Raw genomic sequence first — 21,809 nt, forward strand, 5'->3', positions numbered from 1 at the left:
AGCAAAATGAAAATCAGATTCCATCTCTGCCCCCTAACCCCAAACTGCTGCTCCCCCTCCAAGGTCCCTGTGTAAAAGTCTCCAACAAGCTCCCCAGCTACCCAAGCCTGCAACTTGGGACTCATCCTCAACCCCTCCCTTACCGTCATACCTCAGAGTCCATCGGTCACAAAGTCTTGCAGACATTACCTATTTAGTATCTCTGTCTCTTCGTCTTAACTCCTATTGTCACTGCTCTAGTTTCCATCACCTCTGGACTAGATGATGACCTTCCTGCCTTTAGTCTTAGTCCCCTATAACCTCTCCCCACACCACAAGCAGGTTACTCTTTCTGAAATGCTAATCTGACAATGTCACTTTCTATTTAAAACCCTACACACATCAGAATAAAAATCTAGATTCCTTAGCACAAGACACAACACTTTCTAAAACATGATCTTTGCCTACCTTTCCATAATCTCCATCAGCACTCCCCACAAAGCCACTCCAAATTAACCCATGACATAAGTTAAAACACTGTGCTTGCTGAGAAAACACAGCCTGGTCAGCCCCTAAATTTACTGATGCCCTTACAGAAACATCAACTGGAAAACTCATACTGGGAACACTGCCCGTAACATCCTTCGACACCCCATATATAAAGTCTTGTAGGATGACCTTCAGAATTTGATAAGATGAAAAATTCCAAAGGCAAGATGATATTCTTCCGTTTTCCAGTTATGATAGCTATAAAATACTATACCCATTTTTACCTTGACTGGCTGACAGGAAGTTTAGAATTGTTGCGTTTTCTATTTTTTTTCTTCCTAGTTTGCCTGGTTCAACATTTATTGCCTGAGCGACCTTGAGTGAATTATTTAACTTCTCTATGACTCAACTTTCCGCACCTACAAAGTGTGGTTGATAACACCGACCGTTTAGGGTTCTTCTGAGAACTCTGAGACAACACAGGGCTGGGAACGTTGTCTGCCACAAGAATCCCAGAACGTTGAGCTCTTGAGAGTCATGTCTGTCTTATTTGGAATATTTTCATGATAAGCCACCTTGGATTCTTTTAAAAAGAAGTAACTTATAAATAAGCATGCCTGACTACGAGCCTCAATATAAATACAATATTCCCACCAGGAAATAGAACCACTGACTGCACTTGGTATTGTGGAGACAGGCTCCACCTGGGGCGTCTGCTCCATGCTAGCTGCCATTCCTTCAGGCACAGCCAAAATTAAATTTATTGATTTACTTGTTCTCCAAAAGTTGTTATCTGACCTAAAACTTGACATGTCTGCAACTACACTCATGATACACACTACCATCCCCCAACTGGGCCCTCCCCTTCACTGAATGGCCCCTCCATGGATCCAGAAGCCCAGGCCTTATTCTCGGTGTTTGTCATCCCTCACACCCCATCAATCAGCAGATTGAGTCCACCTCCTTCCTAAACCTCTCGTAAATCATTTGCTCGTCTGCTTTCACTACAACCCAACTGAGGCCACTTTTGTGCTTTGGGTGAACAGTCCCGCTCACGCTCCCTCCCATCCCAGTCCCTCTAACAGCCAGAGTGACCTTTTTCAAAGTAAAACTGGTTGTCTCACATCACTGCTTCAGCCCTTCAATGACTTACCATTTTTCTCTCCAAAGCCTTAACATACAGCCTAGATGGCCCTGCAAGATCGGGCCCCTATCAACACCCAGTCTCTTCCCCCAGCCTAATTTCATCCTTCTCCCCTAACGGCCCCAGACCTCTCACTTTTCAAGCAGGTGGCTATTCCTGCCTCAGGGCCCTAGGTCTGTGCTTCCCATTTCCCAACACCCAGCCAACGCCCACTCACACTTCAGGCCTCTGATTTAGCAGCATTCTCTCCTGAGAAGTCTTCCCTGTCAGTACACTGAATCTTTCCTGTAGAGCAGTAATCAAAATTTAATAACTGTATAATTCGGATTTTTACTCTGTCTCCTCAACTAGAACATAAGTGGGGACATCCATGAAGGCACAGTCTATGTCTTAATTGTTTACTGCTAGATTCACAGTAGTACACTGGTTTGCACATGGTATTTTTTTTTTATTGTGGTAAAAAAACACATAACATAAAATTTACCATCTTAACCATTTTTTAGTGTACAGTTCAGCAGTGCTAACTATATTCACATTATTGTGCAACAGATTCTAGAGCTTTTTCATCTTGCAAAACTGAAAGTCTATACCCACTGAACAACACCTCCCCATTTCCCCTCCCCCTAGTCCCTGGCAACCACCATTCTACTTTCTGTTGCCATGAGTTTGACTATGGATACCTCATATAAGTGGAATCATACAGTACTTGTCTTTTTGTAACTAATATAATGTCCTCTAGGTTCATTCATGTTATAGCATGTGATAGGATTTCCTTCTTTTTTAAGGATCAATAATATTCCATTCACCACATTTTGTATATACCACACTTTGTTTATCCAATTCATCCATCAATGGATATTTGGGTTGCTTCCACCTCTTGGCTATTGTGAGTAATGCTGCAATGACATGAATGTGTAAATACCTGTCTGAGATCCTGCTTTCAATTCTTTTGGATATGTACCCAGAAATGGGATGGCTGGATCATATGGTAACTCTGTTTATAATTTTTTGAGTAACCTCTATGCTGTTTTCCATAATAGCTGCACCATATTACATTCCCACCACCAGTGCACAAGGGTTCCAATTTCTTCACATCTTCGTCAACACTTGTTATTTTCTGGTTTTTTGACAGTAGCCATCCTAATGGGTATGAGATGGAACACAGGTACTATTTAATAAATATTTGTTAACGTCTAGATATACTGAGGATACACAGATAAAAAGCTATGGTCTCTACCCTCAAGAAGTTCCTAGAGCAATGGGGAGAAAGACTAGACACACAAATAAGGTTTGTGCTAAATGTCTAGATGACAGACGGAGGGAACTGTCAACTCTCCTTGAGTTGGGGGCAGGAGTGATGGTGGTGGAAAGCCATCAAGGAAAATCTCAGAGTAGGATCTTAAGGAAAAGCAGGCATTCAGATACAAAAAAATGGGAAGGACATTCCAAACGTAAGGAATAGCATGTTCAAGCAGATAGACAGGCAAGGATCCTTTCAGGAGAGAAATTTGGTGTGGATTGAATAGGGACCGCATGTGAGAGGTTACAGAGAAATGAAGCTAAAGAGTAGACCAAAACCACACACCAAGAGCCTCATGAACCACACTAAGAGGGTCAGACTGTATCCATTAAACGGCTTTAAGCCAGCGAGTGTCAAGATCAGATATGCATTCCCGAGAGCTCAATGGAGCCGCGGTGTGAAGAACAATCATGGGGCTGGGACTGGGCAGTCAGTCCAGCGAGGAGGCGAATAAAGCGGTCAAACCAAGAGATGACAGGGACCTAAACCAAAGCAAGAACTGTGGACAAAGAACCAGGAGAGGGATGTCCGCAGGTAGAAAAGAGAGAGCTTGGTGACTGATAAGCAAAAGAAGAAGTATAAGAAGGGGAAGGAATTTATGCCTACTCTTCGGGGGACAGACGAAGTTTAAGGGGAAGATGATCTGTTTGCTTTTAGACAATTAAGTGTAGTGTCCAGTAGGCAGTTAAGTATATGAGTCTGAGATTCAGGGGAAAGATATAGATTGGACAAATATATATCGAGAGTCACCAAATAAAAAATAGTGAATCCTACTATCTAAATACCACTCTTTCTTAGGTAAATCTCATGTTCCAGAAACACCAGATGCCTTAAGGCAGCATATCCTGTTTCCACTAACAGAAGACGGTATTCAACATATTTCACAACGTACTGGATGGTATCCCTTTTTTACAAAGATTAAATGCACCTCTGCGTCTACCCACATGTAATCTCAGAAAAGTGGATAATGACAGCCAAATTCCCATCGCTTTCTCTTTTGCAGCTTTGAGGGCCAAGAGAAGGGCACATGAGTGGAAACATTATCAAGACCACCTTATAATTTAAAGTCTAAAAAGAGTGCCTCATTTATTTAGTCGAACGTCTAATATGTTATTACTGCTGCAGAAAGTATTCTAAACAGTTCTAACAAGAATATGCACATACTATTCAGTAGGCAGGCATGCAATTTAATTGTCTTTAGTTTAAATGTGGGATTAAACCACAAATTAGGTATCAAGGATTTAAAACTAAGCAAGCTGAGAAAATTTAATTTATATATAATTATCACCCTCAGTAGCCTGTATTTCATTACCAGGACTCATAAATACAAACATCGATGGCATATGGGAAAATAACAAAATTTGCAGCCTATATTCATCTACCCACTATGTTCTATCAACTGTGATGTGAATGTTAGATAGTGGAAAGTAACCCCTTTCACTGTGACCAGGTGCTCTGGGCCTCCTCAGAGAGAATGATCACAGTGAGTCTGTCCACAGCCACAATCTAACAGACTTAAAACAGCTTCACCTTAGGGTGCCTTTACAAACCCTTACTCTTCACTTCTACACTCAGCATCTTCCCCATCAGATTTAAGTCCCAAGACTCAGAAAGTGAAGTGGAAAATCCTTTCTTAACAATGAGGAAAGTGCCAGAGACTGAACGTTTGTGACTCTCCCCAAAATTCATATGTTGAAATGAATGAAATGAATCCCCAATATAACAGTATTTGGAGGTAGGGCCTTTGGCAGATGATTAGGTCGTGAGGGTGGAGCCCTCATGAATGGGATTAGTGCCCTCAGAAAGAGGCTCAGAGAGCTCCTCGTCTCTTCCACCACGTGAGGACACAGCAAGAAGGCACTGTCCATGGACCAGGGAGCAGGCTCACCAGACACGGAATTTGCTGGCACCTTGATCTTGCACTTCCCAGCCTCCTGAACTATGAGAAATACATGTCTGTTGTTTATAAGCACTCAGTCTATGGTACTTCATTAGAAAAGCCTGAACTAAGACAGAAGGCTACAGGTTAAGTCTTTTTTTTTTTTTTTTTGTGAGGAAGATCAGCCCTGAGCTAACATCCATGCCAAGCCTCCTCTTTTTGCTGAAGAAGACCGGCCCTGAGCTAACATCTATTGCCAATCCTCCTCCTTTTTTTTTTTCCCCCTTTTTCTCCCCAAAGCCCCAGTAGACAGTTGTATGTCATAGTTGCACATCCTTCTAGTTGCTGCACGTGGGACGCCGCCTCAGCATGGCTGGGCAAGCGGTGCATCGGTGCGCGCCCGGGATCTGAACCCGGGCCACCAGTAGCGGAGCTCGAGCACTTAACCACTAAGCCACGGAGCCGGCTCCCCCAGGTTAAGTCTTAAGTGCCAGAACTGGTTACTATTCCTCTCTTTAATTTATGTATGAAACTGAGAAGACCTGAAGTTCCCTGGAATTAGCATTAAGCATCAGAGACCAGGATGCTCCTGCTTAGCGTCTTGGGAAGTTCCTGGAGCAGAAACAACCACCCTCTTGATGTCAGGCAGATGTCCACAGGGTCCTGGCTCATCAAATCTACCACCTGAGTCGGGCTGGGCCCACCCCCGTTTTTGCCCCCAATAACCCCAAACAGGGCACAGAACACCTTCACCCCACAAAGCCACCACAGTCTGTTCAGCAAGGCAAACACTCTCTCCTCAACCTCCAGACAAGCACACATGGGTCCTCCTGACATTCCTTCCAAGACGCCCCCTTCTTTGCCTTTCAGGCTGCTTAATCGTAGCATACAGCTGAATTCAAGAGCTAAAAGTTCAACATAAAAATTCTCAAATCAGTTCTTTCAGTCTTTAATAATTAACACAGGAGAAGACATGTCAGTCTAACTGTCTGCTTATAATAAAGTGGAGAAGCATACACACACACAATGATAGGGATTCTCTCTACACAAGTTTTCAATATTTTCCAAATTTCTACAATGAATATAAAATATTTCATAATAAAAACATAAAGTAAGTTATCTTAAAGATAAATTTTACACTAATTAAGAAAAAATACAATATTTTTATAAGAAGATATAAATAAACTTGAAATCATTTCACTTACTTTCTGCTCAGGGCTTTCCTGAAACGAAAGTCCAAAGTAGTCCTTCTCCAGGAGATTGAGATGTTCGCACACTTTGTCAAATAACACCTGTCCCTTAGTACGTTTCTGAGGGAAAAGAAACATCATCTTTAGTTTTCAAGCACTCAAGATTCCATGAGTACTATAAATATAGGGCATCACATTGGATAACATTATTTAGCATAAATTAATATATTTGTTTTCTAATTTTCTTTCATAATAATACAAAAAAGTGATGAGTAACTTTTTCACTTTAGACTCCCCCCCAGAGTCACACAAAGCATAAATTCTAAAATGAAAACATGATCAGACAGATGCTCTATGCTTTACTGCTACTCCATGTCAATATGAAAAGGACTAAGAAAGTAAAATGCCAGTTCATTTATTTTTATTAATTTTTTTTTTTTTTGTGAGGAAGATCGGCCCTGAGCTAACATCTGCCAATCCTCCTCTTTTTCTGCTGAGGAAGACTGGCCCCGGGCTAACATCCATGCCCATCTTCCTCTACTTTATATGGGACGCCGCCACAGCATGGCTTGACAAGTGATGCGTCAGTGCACGCCCGGGATCCGAACCGGTGAACCCCAGGCTGCCACAGCAGAGCGCGTGCACTAAACCGCTTGCGCCACCAGACCAGCCCCTCATTTATTTTTAAAACAGTACAAAAGTACATCTAAACTGCCTCCCTCCATTCCTCAAGGTGGCTCCTGTCACACCCACAGGCTACCCCCCAAGGAGAATCAGTCAGCCCTGTTCCTCAAGGTACCCTAATTTATCCATTTATCCCGTCGGCACTTAGGTTTGATTTTTGTTCCATGATATCTGTAGAACAGAAATTTTTTTTCAATACAAGCTATGCTTTTCCTCAAGAATGATACGGCATTCACTCTTTAGAACAAATTTTAAAAAATACAAAGTCATGGAACTGGGACAATAAATCAGCTGCCTCTAAGGATTTAACATACTTTTGCCTTAAATAGTTCGTTGTATTTCATTTTTAATTTCAGAAGCCGCTATCAATAGAGATGTAAAAGCCTTTGACAGCCGTAGGAAAAAAGCTCATTGTCTAATCAATGGCCAACACAGAGTGATGACTCATTTCCAATTAAGATGCATACCCCTGGGGATGCCCCACTTCTTCGGGGTCAAGTCAGACACACTCCTCCTGTCCCTGCAGTGATGTAAGCAACCCCTGGACCACAGAGTGAAAATGACGAGCTCCCAGACACTTTCATCCTCAAGATGGATGCCCTCACACTATCAAAATGTGCACTGTTTAGTGCACCCAGGGTGTGAAAATTAATGTTTCCCACACATAAATCTTTAAAAATGGAATAAGATATAAAAGACATTTCAATTTCAAATAAGTACAACTGAGAAGGCGTTTCAAAAGACAGTCTTCATAAAAACTCAATTCAAGTGCTTGTCCTCTCCTCTAACTCTTCCTTCCTCCTCTTTGTGGGAGCTGAGCTAAGAAATTCATGCCTGAAAGACTTTCGAAGAAGAATATGACACTTCTACTATTAAACCTTCTATAGCAACATTTCTAAAAAAAAATAAAAAATAGAATTACAGGATAGTAGAGGGAGAAAGCCACATAGAATACATTATTTCAACATAACAACCAATGCGCTGTCCACATCACTAAAGATTCAGAAAATTAAATTACTATGTACATTTAAGACAGATATGTGCTCATATGGTCACATATTTAAAGTCTGTACAATATAGCATAGTAAATAAGAGTATTGGGCTCTGGATTCCAAATACCGAAGTTCTAAATACATTTTCATTATTTACAAGCTATATAACCAAGGACAAGACACAACTTCTATTTGTCTTAATTTGCACATCTGTTAAACGGAAATAACAGAATCCACCAAAAAGGTGTGGTGAGTACTAATGAGCTGTAATACATAAGGAGAGCTTAGAACAGTGTGTGACATATGCTAAGTATTTTAAATTAACTTTATGAGAAGAAGGTGACTCAAATCATGATAGTTACTTTCTTAAATGCGCAATAAAAATCCACTGTTTCTTCTTTAAAGGACCTGGCGTAGATGTGAGGAGAGTTGATTGCAAATAATAGCAAAGAATATTTTAAAGGTAATCAATAATCTAAGATAGAATTCACTTTCTTTGACATTAATTTCAACCACATTGTTCACTCCTGAACCTCCACTGAGTAGAATACTGCCCAGCATAAACAGGTCTTCAAAAAACACTCACTGGGGGCCAGCCCCAATGGCCTAGTGGTTAAGTTTAGTGACTCCACAATGGCAGCCCAGGTTCGGTTCCTGGGCGCAGACCTACACCACTTGTCTGTCGGTGGCCATGCTGGGGTGGCGGCTCACATGCAAAATAGAGGAAGACTGGCAACAGATCTTAGCTCAGGGAGAATCTTCCTCAGCAAAAAGAGGAAGATTGGCAACAGATGTTAGCTCAGGGTGACTCTTCTTCAGCAAAAAACAAAACAAAAAAAAACGCTTGTTGAATCAACCAAAAAAACAACATACAGTCTACTATATGTAACACACTTTTTTTAAATGAGGTGACATTTAACCCACTCAGGCTCTTAGTGACTGATCATAGATAGCTATCATTTCAGCACCTACTTTGTAATTAGGAACTTTCCTTATCTGAGATAACAAAGGGAGCAAACTATTATAGCTCCTGCCACATCTGTCTACTTGGACATCACCCACTATGCATTTATAATGAGGTATAAATGAGTCACAGAGGACATGTTATCTACTATAAAGCAGAGATTATTTAGAAAGACACTAAGAACTCAATGGATGCTAATATAAGAAGTTGACCTTTCATCAGATATAGTTCCCAAATAAACTTATCATTTCTGTGAAACCTCTGGCTATAAATGACAACTACTTTCAAATAAGCTAACTACAGCAGCTAATTAGCTGTAGACATTGTGAAGAAATGTGACAGAGTCAAAGGGGGATTCATACTGTTTTATTTGGTGATAATGCTATTTGAAATTAGGACAAAAAGCATCTTTAAGACAACTGATGTCTATAAATACATACCTAAGTTCAAAGAGAAAACACACTTCAACACTGGCTTCAAGTCAATTTTTATCAACGATTCATACTTTCCCACTGGTTTCTATTTCAAAAATAGAAACATGCTCTCATGGACAGAATTCCCCAAAAAGATGAAGAGAAAAACATCCACAAAGCTCACAATCTGGTGGTGGTATGCCGGGCAGCATAGGGGCATCGTCACGAGGGCTGGAGTCCGCCCACTCCTCCCTCATTCAACATTCTGTAAGCACTTTGCTATCACTGGACAAGCATGACAGCGAGCAAACCACCTAGACTTCTCAACTGAAAGATGAGAGCACAGCCATCTCACAGCAAATTAACCAAATAAGATAATACACGTCAAAGCACCAAACCAAACGCCTTGCTCAGTCATAGCTGAATTCTGTTCCCAGCTGTTCCTTCACCAGCCCACATCTAACAAGCAACAAAACATCTTTTAGATGCTCAGATTGCTTCTTTATTATTCTCTCCTTCCCTCTCCAGGAAACAGATATTTTAAATGCTTGATAAGATCCTACCTGCACACACATGTATTACTTAAGCTTCTATTCAGCATCTCCACCCTCAATGAACTCAAAGTCTGACTGGAAAGACAAAATGCAACAATACTTCAAGACCCATAACATGATGCATCAAAGTGCAACGGGAACACCAAGAAGGGAATGAGTAACAGTGTCTGAGAAAAATCATGGCTTCACCATGACTGTGGCATCTGAAATGAATCTTAAAGCAGGAATTTTTTTTTTAAGGCAGAGAAACAGCATATTCAAAAGAACTTATTTTTCACTTTGGAGAGTCTGACAGAGCCGATTTCTATTTAAAAGATACTGGAGGATACAGTAAGATGAAAAAAGTAACCCATCCATAATGGACATGCCATGCAACATGACTAGTTATACTGTCCCGCTCTCAGATGACTGCACCAGCTTGCAGAGCTAAAAGGCTCAAAATGTATGACCCAGCATCTAATACGTGTCAGTTCCTATATTAAGACACTGGGGAAACAACAGTAAATAAGACATACATGGTCTCAGAACTTTACATTCAAATGGCAGAAACAGAAAATAAAAAGGAAGTCCCCTCTCCAAAAAGTCCTATGAATCTAGCTCTCTAGACATAACTAGGCACCTGGTCCAACTGTCCAGAGAATACTGACTAATGGTCTTGGAGATAGCCTGATACAAGAGGTCAACCCAAAGACAACGTCTGACTCCGGGGATGAAGATTACCAAATACAACCACACCTTCCCTCAGGGAGTTTAAATACAAGGTAGATACACACACATACTTATGTTCACACACATGCACACACACGCACACAGTGATAGAGCAGAGGAGTGTAAACACAGAGGGAAAGACAGTGAGAAGGCAGCGAGCAGAAGCCATGGGTATGGGGAGGCAGACCTGAATTTGTCAAAGTACGTTCTCCATTGGTCCCTCTGGTCCCACGAGATGCTTCACAGACACACCCACATCCCCCAAAAGGGGAGTACAGTGAGACAAGGAAAATTCTGCTTAACGTATATAACTACAGAGCATCAAAACTCCTATTTGCATATAAGATACCCTGAGCAGTTCTAATGATGAAAAAAACTTGTTTCCCATCATTCAACCTAATGTTTCCCAAAATTCTTTGGCTGAATAAACCACCATCTTTTTTTTTTAACACAACACTTACTAACTTATTCCACAACAGAATTACTATTGTACAGATTATATCTCAAGAAATGAGGGAGAAAAAAATTACCAGGATTTCGCCCTCAAGCAGATTTGGAGACCGGCATTAATGTTATCTTTTTGATTCAAAAATGCCAAAAAAGAGAATTCAGTTTAAACTGGTCCAGGATCAGATGTGCCCAGCCGTGTGGCTGAAGCAAATGACTCCCATAGATAAAATCTCAACAAACATAATCAAACAATAAAAAAAAACACTAGGAAGTTAGGGACTATTATTATTGAACATTAGATGCAGCATCAGAATCAGACCTTCAGAGACTGTACATAATGGAATTATCAAGTACAGAACAGAAAATAAGCATGTTTTAGATGTTTAAGGAAATAAGTGAATATTTTAAAATACCATCAAGGAAAAAGTAACTTTGATCAAAAAGCAAATTCTAGGGGCTGGCCCAGTGGCACAAGCGGTTAAGTGCACACGCTCCGCTGCTGGCGGCCCAGGTTCGGATCCTGGGTGCGCACTGACGCACCACTTGTCAAGCCATGCTGTGGCAGTGTCCCACATAAAGTGGAGGAAGATGGGCATGGATGTTAGCCCAGGGCCAGGCTTCCTCAGCAAAAACAGGAGGACTGGCAGATGTTAGCTCAGGGCCGATCTTCCTCACACACACACACAAAAAATTCTGAAAAGAATCAAATAGAACATCTAGAAATAAATATTTTGTAATAATTAAATTATAATCCACATGGACAGAGTTTGACATAGCTAAAGAGAAAACCAGTGAACTGGAAGACAGATCTGAAAAAACTAATCAGAATGCAGCACAGAAAGACAAAGAGATGGAGAATATGAAAGAACCTCACAGACATGGGAGACAGAATGAAGAGGTCTACACAGATATCATCAGATTCTAGATGAGGACAATACTGAGAACAAAGGAAAGGCAATATTAAAAGACATGATGGCTGGGGCTGGCCTGGTGGCACAGCGGTTAAGTTCACGCACTCTGCTTTGGTGGCCCTAGGGTTCATAGGTTCGAATCCCGGGCACGGACTTATGCACTGCTCATCAAGCCATGCTGGGGTGGCATCCCACATACAAAATAAAGGAAGATGGGCACAGATGTTAGCTTAGGGCTAACGTTCCTCAGCAAAAAGAGAAGACTGGCAAGGGACGTTAGCTCAGGGCCCATCTTCCTCACCAAAAAAAAAAAAAAAAGAAAAAAAGACACGATAGCTGATAAATGCTAAAACTCTCCAATTAAGAAAACCCAATGGGGGGCCGGCCCCGTGGCTTAGCGGTTGGGTGCTCGCACTCCGCTACTGGCAGCCCGGGTTCGGATCCCGGGCTCACACCGACACACTGCTTCTCCGGCCATGCTGAGGCCGCGTCCTACATACGGCAACTGAAAGGATGTGCAGCTGTGACATCCAGCTATCTGCTGGGGCTCTGGGGGAAAAAAAAAAAGGAGGAGGATTGGCAATAGATGTTAGCTCAGAGCCGGTCTTCCTCAGCAAAAAGAGGAGGATTAGCACGGATGTTAGCTCAGGGCTGATCTTCCTCACAAAAAAAAAAAAAAAAGAAAAGAAAACTCAATGGGTCTCTAGCCAGATAAAATAAAATCCATTAATCTACAGTCACTTTATCCCATTAATTGATTATACTCATTAACATTCAAAAGGTTTTGAAATGCATTATTTAAAAATAATGGATATAATAAAGCCATCAAGAGAGGAGGGAAAGAAACATGAACTGGGGAATTAGAAGGAGTGAAGAAAGAAAGCTGTAACAGAAAACCCAGAGAAGTTACTCTTAAAAAGCCTAAAACTGATCTGCTTTTGGAAGCTAATTCAAAAAGGCAAACAAAATGGCATAATTCTTATCTCAGAAAATATATCAGATTATCAGGAGACACAGATTAAATGCTACATATTAAATGTTCCAAGTTAGTACATTTTGTAAATACTAGTCTGCAATCAAACTTGCCTGAGTGTGCTCTGACAGCCATATGACCCAGTGGCTCTAAACTTCTTTTTTGCCTTCATGCTGTTCACAATACACTCCATAAATAATAACTCTCATCATTTGGGGGAGAGGAACCAAGACACAGCTCATAACGGTAGTAGATAAAAATGGGGGGGGGGGGGGCGGGGGGCGGGGTACAAGGTTGAAATTGTTCCTTCTCCCTCCCAGATTCTGGTGTGCACCCCCTTTCACGAGAATCACCAATTCCTAACAACATGGGAGAAAGGTACCGTGGCAGAATCCCAGTGATGTGGATTGGAACACCTGCCCTATCTCTCAACAGCCGTGCAACCTCGGGCAAGTTACTTAACTTCTCTATGCCTCTGTTTCCGCTCTTTAAAATAAAAACATCTTATAATCGCAGTAAGAGAATTAAATGAGGTGTATTTAAAGTGCTTAATAAAATGTTTGGCACATTACAGAGATTCATTAAAAGGCAGCTGTAACCACTGGACCTTTTTGAGTGGCTCTAAAAATAATAATTGATTTTAAATATGCTTAAAGAGCTTTCACAGTTATTTAATCCAATCTCATCTCAGAAATGAGAAAACTGAGGCTACAGAGAGTTTAAGTGATCTAACTTTTCAGTCTGATTTCCTGAATTTCTTGTAAAGAATTGAATTCTGATTTGCGATACCCATAAACACTAGTACTCTATATATTTCTATCCAGGAAGGCCATTTTCTCCTATCATCATTGTTTTGATTTTTATAAACACCTTGAATTCTAGTGCATGAAAATACTACAAATATACATTTTTTAACTAAGCAGAACACACAGATATGTGCTTTATGGCGTGTACCTAAGATGCCAGTACATGTTGCTGGTTCATTAGTCTGCCCCAGATAAAAAGGACTACTGACTTGCCAAGGTATACTCAAAATTTCTTTTTCCCTTGATTTATTTCCAACTGTTGAAACCCTACTTCTAGACAAATCTCCAAATTCTCCTTCCCTATTAAGCCTATTCCAATCTCCCAATATTCATCTTTCTCCTTCAAGCACTTTGTTTCACATTTATGGTACTTACCCTTGTATTCCACTTCTTTTGATATTTATCACTTTTGAAGACTGCGTTCTTTAAGCAGAAGTATGTCTTACTCCCCCTGATGTCTCCTACAGCAGCACCTCATTGAGCAACTAGCTCACTAGGAGGCCAAAAGATATCTGTTGGATGGAGTGGCTCAGTGCCATAATGTCAGCCAAAAACTTGGCAGAGTTGAGTCTAGAATTCAGGCCTTCTGGCTCGCGGTCTTATGCAATCTCCTGGATCTAGCTCATGGACTACCAACCCATAGATATCCAAGGAACTAAACGAAACACACACTGCCAATGAGCTTCTGGGAGAAGAACAGCCACAGACCTACATTTTATTTTCACAATTCTACATAGTACTTAAACTCTTCCTTAGTAATTAGAGCATTTCCAAATACTTGTTGGGAACTAGAGGACCGACATAAGCAGAAAAGCCAATCTGCCCCTTTCTCTTGAGAGCAGGCCATGCCCACCTTTACGCAGCAGGGACAGTGGGCTTCTGCAGAGTCTGTACACATTCCTTCACTGAGACATCGTGTCACTGTTATCTCTCCTTGCTATCTGAAGCATACCCTTGCATTGTTGGATCCTTTCCTACAGTAGAACTGTCATAGAGTACAAACTGTGTCAACCTCCATTCTGATAATGGACGACCAGTTAACTAAACAACGAAAACCATACAACTGTTAATAAACTTGCCAAGTACACTTCAAAAAACAATTCTATTTTCTATATTAAGTGTCAACAAGCTTTACAATCTATTTTTCCCCTGCCTGCTTCTCCCTAACCCCACTCACATCACGAACCAGCCCTATAAAATCAATGGGTTGAAAACTTAAACAAAGAGTATTAGATTTATTTTTCTTTAAAAGACTGCATAATACATTAGAGACATCCAAAAGAGAGAGACAAAACAAGACAATTTAGAGGGGTTTAAAATATATTATTCAAGGATTGGAAGACTAGCTTTTGGGAACTTTCTTTAAAAAAAAAAAAAAGGCAAAGCAATCTACAGCAGACCCAGCTGAAGAAAGGCAGCCTGGAATCTGAGACGCTGAGCAAAGTCCCCAGTGCCTGGGCTGTTATTTGTGGCATTCACTATTGAGGCCAAAACATGACATTTCTGGAGGCCTCTCAATTTGGAGGAATTTGTGCAACTGCTTACCCGGCAGATTGCAGTCGACGCCATACACCACTGGTGTTTCATAAAACACCATCACTGTCTCCGTGTAGGCCCTCCACACTGCGGTTATTGTGCACCAAGGAGACAGTGCTGGGAAGCGCACAATGCGATCCATACATCGCAGCCCTTGAGCTATGCATTTTGCGCTAGCTCTACACAACACAATGCAAATATAAAAGGCCAAAGAAAGGTATGCACAGAGCCAACACAACAACCGCTACTTTGTCATGGGGGGTGGAGGAAATCAAAGAAAACCATACAGGAGGGGAGAGACAGTCTCACAGTCTAAGGCTATCATTTACCAGATCATTCTTTTCCTACCAATCTGAATGAGCTGTTGACACAGCTCTTTCCCAAAGTTCATTCAAATCCTGGCAAAATAAGGAAGAAACCACACCCAATGATTCTGTGTGTGTGCGTTAAAAATATAATTCCAGAAGTAAAGCAGTCACTTACAGCAAAGAAAGATTTTTAAGTAATGTTTCCATGATCATTAATATGAATTAAGTTTGAAAAAGTTCTTCCAACTACTCAAAAAAAGATATGTGTATATATTATATATAAAACATATAAATATATACATGTGGATATATAATTATATGTGTATATATACATACATACGTATATTTCTTTGAGCAGTTGAAAAAATTTTTCAAATTTTCATTAATGATCAGGAGAACCTTGTATATATGTATGTCGATAAACAGACAAACACAGACACGTGTGCATTATCAAAGCTATGTACACACATAGGCTTCTTCTAAATCACTATAAAGAATGACAAGAGGGGCTGGCCCAGTGGCGTACTGGTTAAGTTTGCACGCTCCACTTCAGCGGCCTGGGGTTCACACAGGTTCAAACCCAGGCACAGACCCACACACTACTCATCAAGCCATGCTGTGGTGGCGTCCCACATACAAAATAGAGGGAGATGGGCACAGATGTCAGCTCAGAGCTAATCTTCCTCACTACAAAGTAAAAAAAAAAAAAAAAGAATGATACGAAATTTTTCTTATATAGTATTCCTTCAAGACTAGGCCTCAAACGGAAAGAAGAAAAAAGAAAAATCCTCTCATAGCTCATTACAGAATCTCTGTTTCCCTTCCATTCCACAGGATTCAGGGGATTATGATTGAACATTGGGGAAATTCTGCAGTGTTGTTGACATGAATGACATAAAATACTATTCAATATAGTTTTAGGTATTAGAAATAAAAAGTAAAAGACTGCTACTAAAAAAAACCCAAACACTAGACCAGAACAGACTGCACAATAACCCCTAGTAACTGTATCCTGCAATAATTTTAAAGGAAACCCTAGTGAAGCCAGAAGTATATAGGCTTAGCTTTAATAAAATCACACACAAACCTTTTAACTCAAGGACAGAAGAGCTCGCCTTTCTTACACATTATAAGTAAGACCCTATTTCATGAGCACAATGCTTCCAAGTCCATCCAAGTCTAAACACAGTATTCAGATGGAATGTTTTTCTACCCTAGTCTGCTGGGTTTTGAAATGTTCCAGAACTCTTAACTGAGCACACAATTCATCTCATAAGCAAACAGGTAAGTTTAGATCGCAAACAAGATAGAAAAATATGTTTCATCTTTATGGTATGCTGAAAATGGCAAAAACAGAAATCTTGCTATCCATATTATTCACAAACAAACAAAATGTACTGTCAACCACAGATTGAAGTCTATGGACATGATCTTTGTTTTTCTTTTATGAAAGCAAATAAATGCTAATTTTTAGTTTTAAAAGATAAAACATCAAACTTTCAATCTTTCATCCTCTATTTCTAAGGTGGTTCTAGTTTTTATTCCCCACCACCCAGAGGTTTTCATCAGTTTCCAGGATGGAAGCATCAACTGGCTGAGCAGAGGGCGCCCCCTCAGAGGAGGACTTCTATCTCCACTCCACGCTGCAGAACAGGCCTACAGGAGGCTGTTCCAGGAATTCCTACTCCTCCCACTCACATGCTAGCTCCAGGGCCATCCCACAGCCAAGCTTTGCAACGGAGCTGCAGAAAACCTCACAAAATCCCCGAGCGATGGATCTCGAAGCTTGTTAAGCAAACCATATTTGTTGATGAAATGTAAATATTCGCACACAAATTTTACACAAGGAATTATACTTATTTTTTGGCTTTAACTACATGATAAGGAATAATAAACACCCCTATCAGTTCTAATATGTGTCAGTTGCTCAGCTGTTCATAAAATGCGGTCCCTTAAATGTTTTCCTTTGGTAATAAAAGTTTAATGGAATAGTATTGCAGCATATGAGGAAGAACCATCTAAATCTTCATTTGCTCTAAGTGAACAGCTGCCAAATAGCCTGCAATTTCTCATATGCAAAATCCAACTATATTTCTATTCCTAGAGTTTATTTTAGTGGTAAAGTAAATAAATTCATCTTGGACATTCTTCTTTTTTTAACCCAACTGGGTTATAGCCAAGATCTCTTTTCTGACTCTCCAAGAAGAGGATAAGTCTGTGGACACTAGGGATTCGTTTATTCAGAATTTTAAGACAAAATGTATTGTTTTTAAATCTTGTATTTTTTTCTTGCTTGTAAAAGTATTAACTAAAGTTTAATTTTTGAGTCTAAGCAAGTTCTTTAAATTACAAAGTCATCGTGAATATATAAGTGGATATGTTTACATTATGGGCCTTCCAAGTCACTAAGTTATTGATAAAATATAAGAAAAATATTGGGAATTTATCCAAGGCAAAGGACTTAGAATTTCCATCAAACATTCAAGAAAAATGGTAAGATCCTGAGAAAAATATAATCAGGATTTTAAAATATAATGATGATAATAATCACAGCTAATCCTTATCAAACCCTTACTATATGGTTGGGCATTGCTCAAAGCAAATCATAACCAGACAAATTCAGCCAGACAGACATTTAATAAGACTTCCTACAGTCTTAATGTGGGATCTCTACTCCCCTCACTTCACTATCACTAGGGGAAAATTCCCTGTCAGCCATATTACTATTTCAGCAAGGAGCTGATTGATGAACTCACCCTACATCTGGGGAGCAGGTGCTCTGCCAGGGAGCGCCTTGGCAGACAGCATGTGAGAGCCTCTCTGGCTGCACAGATGCCCGAGTCCAGCATCAGACCCAGTGAATCAGAATCTTGTAGCACCTGGGCACCTGTATTTTTTTTATTTTTGTATTACATTTTATTTTTTAGAGCAGTTTTAGGTTCACAAAAACTGAGCAAAAGGTAGGGATTTCCCATTTACCCTCTACCCCCATACATGCATAGCCTCCCCCATTATCAACATCCCCCACAGAGTGGCACCTTTGTTACAACTGATGAACCTACACTGACACATCATAATTACCCAGAGTCTATAGTTTACATTAGGGTTCACTCTTGGTGTTGTACATTCTAGGACTCTGGACAAATACATAATGACATGTATCCAGCATTATAGTACCCCACAGAGTAGTTTCGCTGTTCTAAAAATCCTTTGTGCTCTTAGTATTTTTAAAAAGCCTAACCAAGGATACTGACTTTGGTAAAGCCGATATGAAGGTCAGCCAACAGACCCTTCTCCCAGAGTAAGACCATCAGCCCTCACACTCCGAGTCCGTCGGCTTTCAGGTTTCAATCTAGCCAAGCAACACCCAATGAAGAGCACTCACCTTTCATCCCTTTCAAAGACCTGGACACAAAAGCCAGGACCCACTGGACAATGTATCGATTGCTCAACTTTTCACTTAATATCCTTTAAAAAATGACTGGTTCATACAGTCCAGTAATATAAAATTTACCTGACAATCTTTAATGACAACTATGTTTGAGACTATCTTTGACAAAGAAATCACCAGGTGGAAAAACACAAGACACCTGTTTAACCGTAGATCTGACCTTATCACAAACCAGGCTCAATGAAACTATTCTTACCTCTACTGGCCAGGAGTGTTCAAAGTATCTTAACAACTGACCAAAGTGGAAGTCAAGCTGTGATGGAGAACAATCTTAATCACTTAAATATTTACTTATTACAGCTGTAAAACAGGCAAACAGGATCTGATACAAAGGGAGAAGTCTTGAGAAACTTCTTAGTAACAATAATTTTCTTATATCTCATCACCTGGATTTCTGATTCTTAGCTGCAATGAAATCAATGACAAGTGACTTCTGGGCAATCTGAGAAAAAACTACATTTCATTTTGAGATATCTCAGTTTTTAGGCACTGATCTGAGGCAACAATGTTTCCATTTGGCTTGACATTCTTCCCAAGTAAAAGTTTTTCAATCATGTTGGATGACCAACAAACTAATGTAAAACAAAAGAGAAAGTGACAACAAGGTCTTTGTTCCCTTGGGGGGAGTGGGGACCAGGTGAGTCTTTAAGACTTTAACTTAACACACACATACACACAAATTTATTCAACTATATAAGGAGAAAAACTATGAGGCATCAGAGAGAAACGGGGATTCAGAAGCAGGCAGGTTAGGAAGTGTTTGGCGGAATGTGGCCCTGAGATTTGCTTCCCAACAAGGCTGTTACCGGCAGTGTGTCCCCTGACCCAAAGATGCCCAAAATCCAGCCCTCTGACCCCCTCATAAACTGCTTTCATTTTTTCACTCCCCTGGCTTCATGAGTGAAATTCTACCACTTATGATTCTTTAGAGTGAAGAGGTTTCTGTTAAAATGCAAGTATCTCTTAGAAGGCAGTATAGGTCATCAATCACACGTTGAAGTTGTTCACTCAAATTGCTGATCCTCTCATTATCTAGCTGAGAGATCTACTACATTCGAGGAATTAGGAATTTTGATTATAGATGGAGAAAAAGTAGGCAAGAAGCACAGAATATTTTTTGTATCATAATACTACAAAAGAGTAGTAGGATATCATCATGGAACTAGAAACAAGAAAATCACAGGGGAAAAGCACTAAGAAATAGGAAAATAATATAAAAAAGGGGATTTTAAATTTTTGGCTTAAATTAAGCAAGTAGGGTAGAAATTCTGTCTTTATCCACCTGCTCAGAGACTTAGCACCCAGAACTCAGTTTAAAAACTTATTGTATAGACTTTTTACAAATCGATCTGGAAATCTAATCTTCATTTGTGCATTGTTTCTATGGGAAAACAGATTTTCCAAATAAGTCATTTGCTGACGTATGACGTACATAAAACCTGTTCATAAGCTGGAAACTTGCAGAAGGCTGTCTCTCTGCACTGTATATTCATGTATCTAGATGGTCAACTCAAAGCCCTCTTATACTATTTCTGCCCTAAAAGGCAAAGCGACATGTGACATCTATTTGAAATTCAGAATCTTTTCCAACAGAAATAATATTTTTACATGGCAAATGGGTTTCAGGCCAATCATTCTCCTTTCCAACTTCAACTCCCATCCCCAAGCCTATGAGGTCAACAATATAATACCCAAATGTAAACACTAAACATTAATACCATAATAAGGTTTCCATTAGAATTTGGAGATAGTCTGACCTTTACCTAAGTAAAATCATCACATGCGATGAATGAAATGATCTGATAAGAATGAATGTCTAAAATTTTAGGGGAAGAAAGGGTAGGTGGCTGGGTGGGCATATCCAAATCTACAGATCCCACAAGCACAATTATTCTTGACCTTCTGGCGGATGTATTCACCTTCCACAGGGGCTCTGGATCAAGCTACAGTAGGCTGAAAACACCAGTTACCATGCTGATCTAATAACATCCCTTGCTCTGAATTTCATGCTCACCAAGATATCTTCTGATTACCACCTGGCATCATTTGATGACTTTATATCATGAAGGAAAGAATTAGTTGACCAACCAACATGAACGTTTCATTCTTCCTGGCAGTTCTCCCTCGCTGTACTTTCATTTCCTGGCATTCTTATGTCTACAGTGACAGGACTGATAAGCAAGGACAGTTTTCCTCCACCTGACTGACTCGGGCACAGTGCATAAAGAGTTAATGTCTGCCTCAGTGCTGAGGACCAGACCAGACCCTGCACAGCGGGATTCTCCTAGTCCTGTCCAGAAGCCCCCACCCCCAGCCCCCAGGCATCCTACTGGTCTCCATCAGCACTGTGCGCTTACCCTGCAAACTTCAAATATTATCTCCACAAAGTTATGAAAGACTTTGACAAGAGAGTAGGAAAAACAGGAATCAAGTTTCTCTTGACATATATTTTGAGATACATACAGATTTTCAAAACATTAAAAAGGTGAAATGAAGTATATTTTAAATTTGAGAACTACCGTGCCAACACAGTGCTTTGACTGTAACACCCACCCTCCCTCCATCAATTCCTGTGAGACTAAGTAAGATAATATATTCCACAAACATTCTACAAATTAAAAAGCTTTACAGAAATGTTAATATTTGATACTTCCCCAAATCACTACGCCCAGAACAGATTCTTGTTGGGAAAGGAGTCTGAGATCCAGCCCCGCACATAGGAATGCACCATCCCTCTTTGCCACATGGGCTCTGACCAAGGGTCAGAGAAGACTAATTATTTCTCAACAGTATTACCAATGCTTGGTCCAGAAATGTTTGATGAACAAAGCCACAAACTTTATATAATAGATAAGCACCCAAACCAAGTGGCTAAGAACTGAATTATACCTATTAATTGCAAAAAACAAAATAATACATTTTAAGGAGAATAGCATTTCCATCCTTTCATCTCCAGGACCCACCTCCACTCTGCCCAATTAAACACATATGCAAAATAAAATGGATTATCCAGACACCTGTAGGAAATAATGAAGAAAATGAAAACTAATGAAAAGCATCTGCAAGAAAACAACAAAC

The 21,809-nt window shown here is 40.2% G+C and overlaps 1 protein-coding gene across 21 annotated transcripts in view; it reads right to left on the reverse strand.

Annotated features, from left to right (window-relative positions):
• The window catches only part of EPB41L2 (erythrocyte membrane protein band 4.1 like 2), a 213,617-nt gene that overhangs the window by 78,901 nt on the left and 112,907 nt on the right, over window positions 1–21,809 (reverse strand). For all 21 annotated transcript variants that reach the window (XM_087444098.1, XM_087444106.1, XM_087444101.1 and 18 more), the window contains exon 4: window positions 5,997–6,101. In XM_087444098.1, the coding sequence (XP_087300224.1) occupies window positions 5,997–6,101 (105 nt within the window). The remainder of the gene's footprint in view (window positions 1–5,996; window positions 6,102–21,809) is intronic.

This window comes from Ceratotherium simum, chromosome 19, assembly GCF_057802395.1.
Source record: "Ceratotherium simum simum isolate JZ-2026a chromosome 19, ASM5780239v1, whole genome shotgun sequence".
NCBI classification, from domain to species: domain Eukaryota; kingdom Metazoa; phylum Chordata; class Mammalia; order Perissodactyla; family Rhinocerotidae; genus Ceratotherium; species Ceratotherium simum.